Source organism: Chiloscyllium plagiosum, chromosome 41 (assembly GCF_004010195.1).
Source record: "Chiloscyllium plagiosum isolate BGI_BamShark_2017 chromosome 41, ASM401019v2, whole genome shotgun sequence".
NCBI lineage: Eukaryota > Metazoa > Chordata > Chondrichthyes > Orectolobiformes > Hemiscylliidae > Chiloscyllium > Chiloscyllium plagiosum.
Genome location: NC_057750.1, coordinates 4,404,212 through 4,408,725, shown reverse-complemented (window position 1 = coordinate 4,408,725; position 4,514 = coordinate 4,404,212). Strand labels below are relative to the sequence as shown.

Here is a 4,514-nt window from a genome sequence, read left to right as displayed (position 1 = left end):
TCCAGGGATGTGCAGGCTGGGTGGGTTAGCCATGGGGGGTGCAGGATTACAGGGATCGGGTGGGACCGTCTTCAGAGGGGCGGTGTGACCTGATGGGCTGAATGGTCTGGGGCTTCAACATTGCAGGGATTCTAAGATCGCAGACTTGTGGGTCTGGAGGGGGGTCACAGAGATAGTGGGGAAGGGGAACTTGGAATCCTTGCTGACAATTTCCAAATCAGGATGTTACTTGACCAGCAGTTAGGAACCCCACACCCACACCCACACACACACACACACACCTCCACACACCCACACACACACACCTCCACACACCCACACTCCCTGACCCCACTTCGAGGGCAATTAGGGAGAGGGCGGTAAATCTGGGAAGGTCCCCCTGCACTGTGTATTAAACACACAGCAAGATCCCACACATGCTGGCGCAATGATCTGTGTTTGTGAGGCCGATTGAGCGATGTTGATTGGCCCCCGGGGAGGGGGGGATTAATGACCCCACACCAGCCTCATTCCAGCTTTTGCCTGAAACGTCGATTTTCCAGCTTCTCGGATGCTGCCTGACTTGCTGTGCTTTTCCAGCACCACTCTCATTTGGACTCTGATCTCCAGCATCTGCAGGCCTCACTTTCGCCTAATGACTCCCCTCCCCCCCCATCTGCCCCTCCCCCCCCATCTGCCCCTCCCCCTTGCTTTCAAAATAGATGCTTTGAGTTGATTTATTAACATTAAGCTGACAGGGCACAGGGTTGAGGGTGGTGTTGATAGTGGGTGGGCAGGGGTTTGGAAATTCACAGTTTCAAGATCTCATTGGAAGCAGTTCCAACAGTATAGCACTGGGACATCAACTTGGAACAAGAGTGGAATGAGCACTGAAAACATCCCTTCCATGGGAGGGGGTGTGTGTGAGTGCATTGCATGCCAAGTGACTTTAACCCCCCCCCCCATGCACCATCCATTACATCCAGCCAAAACTGAAAAAGAAATTTCTGGGGTTAATTGCCTGCAAACATCAGCACTGCCCATTCAAAAATTAAAAGCCAGCAAATTTGGGGGGAGCTCACACTGCACTGGTACAGTCAGATTGTGATTGAGGAGTTGGTCCTCTGAGTGAGTCATAGAGTTCTTACAGCATAGAAGGAGACCCTTTGGCCCATCGTCTCTGTGCTGGTCACCAAACATCCATCTATTCTGATCCCTGATTTCCAGGTCTCAGCCCATAGCCCTGTGTGCTTTAGCCCTTCAAGTGCACATCTGAAAAGTTTCCAAATATCGTGAGAGCTCCTGCCACCCCAGGCCCCACCCTTTCAGACATACCTACCACCCTCTGGGGGAAAAAAGATCTTCCTCAAATCCCCTCTGAACACGCTGCTCCTTGTCTTAAAACTGTGATCATGGTTAGTGACCTTCTTCACTCAAGGGAACATTTCTGTCTGGCTATGTTCCTCAGATCTTGGTACACCGTTATTAATCCAATCCTTTCGCTATAAGATTAACCCCAACCTCTGCACCCTCTCTTCATAGCTGAATCACTCCAGCCCCAGCTGAACATCCCTGTGAATTTCCTCTGCACCCCTTCTCTTTATCTACAGTGCAATCAAATCCCTGCGGTTTCTCTCATTCTAACTAGATGAATTTCCCCTGCACCCTCTCTCTACAGTGCAATCAAATCCCTAAGGTTTCTCTCATCCTAATTAGATGAATTTCCCCTGCACCCTCTCTCTCTACAGTGCAATCAAATCCCTGAGGTTTCTCTCATTCTAACTGGATGAATTTCCCCTGCACCCTCTCTCTCTCTACAGTGCAATCAAATCCCTGAGGTTTCTCTCATTCTAGCTAGATGAATTTCCCCTGCACCCTCTCTCTCTACAGTGCAATCAAATCCCTAAGGTTTCTCTCATCCTAATTAGATGAATTTCCCCTGCACCCTCTCTGTAAAGTGCAATTAAATCCTTGAGGTTTCCCTTATTGTACCTAGGTGACAATTCTCTGCACCCTCTCTCTAATACAGCTAAATCCCTGAGGTTTCCCTCTTTGTAGTCAGTGGACATTACCATTCCCAGGGGAAAGGGAACGCAAGAGCAGAGAGCACTACAACTCCCAGTTGGCACAGATTGTCTCAGAGTGGAGGAGGAAAGGGGGGGGAGATGGACTACAATTCCCAGCAGACACTGGGAAACCCCCCCCCCATTTCCCCAATCTCTCCCCGGAGCTGGGGCGCAGGCGCGGACACGCCCCCTTCCACACAGGTGACGTCTCTCCCCAGGCACCAGGGGGCTGCTGATTGGCTGTTTCCTGGCCGCAGCCCTGTTCCATATTGTGAATGGTCCAAATGAAATGTTAAAACCACAATTGTGATCCTACTGTATTTTATTGTATCAAAATGGCGACAGTCATTCAGAATCCTTTAAAATCGTGAGTATCTGCAAAAATTTCTGCCTTGCATTTTTGCAATTTCCCCAGACCTTTCTTGCATTTGGCAGCCCTCTTATATGAAAAAAAACTTGCATGCAATCCAGGAGAGGTTTTGCAATAGATGCCAAGTGCATTACATTCAATAATTTTCTGCACCCCTGTATTAATGGTGCAATTTTTTTTTCTTATGCAGGTTGCATTATTTCTGTTTTTTTCAGTTTTGTTCTATTAAATTTTCTCTTTTTTTTTGCCCCCCACTCCCCTTTTTCTCCAGGTGGAAACTCTTTGGATGGAGAGTTGCCTCCTCACCTTAAAGGTGACTTGCTGGCGTGTGGAGTGTATTGTAGCCCAGTGTTATATGTGGTTTACAATGCTGGCTAATGGGCTGATCAGGGCTCAGCGGCAGCGAGCCGCTCGCCTTTAATGAGAGCGAGGGGAGGGCTGCAGCCAGCAGCGGCTCGCCAGCGCCGCCCGGGGGCAGACACTGGGGACTGCAGGGCAATTAAAGGCGGTGGACCGAGCGGCAAGACGTTGAGCCGATAGAAAACAAACCTCCTCTGAAAATAAGCTTGTTTTACAGTGGGCGGGGAGGCTTTTGTTTGCGGGGGTTTGTCTGTTTTTGTTTTACAATCAAATCTGAAAGCTCTAGATTTTTCATTCTTTCAATTTAATGAAATGTCATTTTTTTTGCTTATGTGCCTGATGAATTTCTCTTTAAAGGTTGGGAAAGCAGGAATGTGGCTTTTTTCCCCCAAATGTTGGGTTTCCTGTGGCTATTCTGAAGATGCCGGGGGGGGGGTGTGATGGCATCAGGGGGACTGTAAGCACTGAGAACATAAGCAAAATTCCACCCCCTTCCCAATCTCCACCAAGCACCCACACACCAGCCACATAGAGAGAGAGGGGTGGCCAGCAATGATGTGGCATACTGCAGAGTTCAGAGGGGCAAGGAGTGACCCTGATTTAGCTTAGCTCCTGATGCTCACCGAGTTGAATAGCCGAGAGCAGTTCAAATAAGATCGAAGTATTCAAAGCCACAAGGGGTCTGGACAGATTGGAAATACTGCCCTGGGGTGTGGGAGGATTGGGCACAAGGCATTACAGGTTTAGGGCCCTTGACATTTGTAGCAATAGGGACAAGAGGAGAAATGTTAACCCACAGCGAGTGCTTAGGGTCTGAAACGTGCATGTTCAATCGAAGCTGCCAAAGAAGAAATTGGTTTTTATGATCTGCTGAAGGAGATTGCACAGGAATAGGTGGGGGAGTGGGACCTGTGAATTTTGCTGCTTTGGAGAGCTAGCCCTGATACAATGGGCTGAATGTCCTCCTTCTGTGCTATCATTCAATGCTCAGGTTCACAGGCCAAGCCTTGGGGGAGGGGTATTCGATCCGGGAGATGGTCAGAGAGAGAGAGAGAGGCTGCTGGAAGGAGGGCTCATTCAGTTGGAATTGGTAGGGGCTGAATTTTAACAGATTGAGTCAAACTCAGTGTTACACAGGGTCAGCTGGATGAGCACAGAAGAGTTTCACATCAGCCACACTGAACAAAGAGACTGGGTTAATGGGAAGGGAGGAGATTCTATCACCTCTTGCTTCCCCCCCCCCCCCCCCAGCTGAAGGGTAACTCCTCGAATTTTTGGCAATCTACACCCCCCCCCACCCCAATGAGTCAGAACCAAATGGAGGATTTCTCACAGCCAGTCCCTGAGCTGTTCTCACTGAGTGAAGGAGTCATTTTGGAGGAGAGAGGCATTGAGGGAAAAGACCAGCTCCCTCGCAATGGTCAGGAGTTGGATTCTGCAGGAATTTCAGGATGCACAGGGAAACCTCTCATCCACGTCTCCCCAAACCTACTCTCAGCCTCCCCATATCTCCTCTCCTCTTCCCAAAGATGTCTTCCTCAATCTGTTCCCTCTCCACCCCTCCTCACCATTTCCCTCAATACCTCTCTCTTCTTTCCTCTTTTCCCTGTCTTCCTCTCCCTTCCTCTCTAAACTTCCTTTTACTTCCTGCCTCCCCCCACAATCGCTTCCTGCCCACTTCCCCAATCCTTCCAGCCACCGCACCTATTCCCCCTCCCTCTCTATCTACTCTTCCCATC

The 4,514-nt window shown here is 49.5% G+C and overlaps 1 protein-coding gene across 4 annotated transcripts in view; it reads left to right on the top strand.

The window, feature by feature from the left end:
• Positions 1-2,114: 2,114 nt before the first annotated feature.
• Positions 2,115-4,514, top strand: part of dpf1 (D4, zinc and double PHD fingers family 1) — a 77,001-nt gene continuing 74,601 nt past the window's right edge. The window contains exon 1 of one of the 4 annotated variants that reach the window (XM_043680775.1): positions 2,115-2,412. In XM_043680775.1, coding sequence (XP_043536710.1) covers positions 2,381-2,412 — 32 coding nt within the window. In that variant the 5' untranslated portion in view covers positions 2,115-2,380. Of the gene's footprint in view, positions 2,413-2,686; positions 2,729-4,514 lie in introns of those variants that run through there. The other 3 variants (XM_043680777.1, XM_043680778.1, XM_043680776.1) reach the window with 3 other exon arrangements.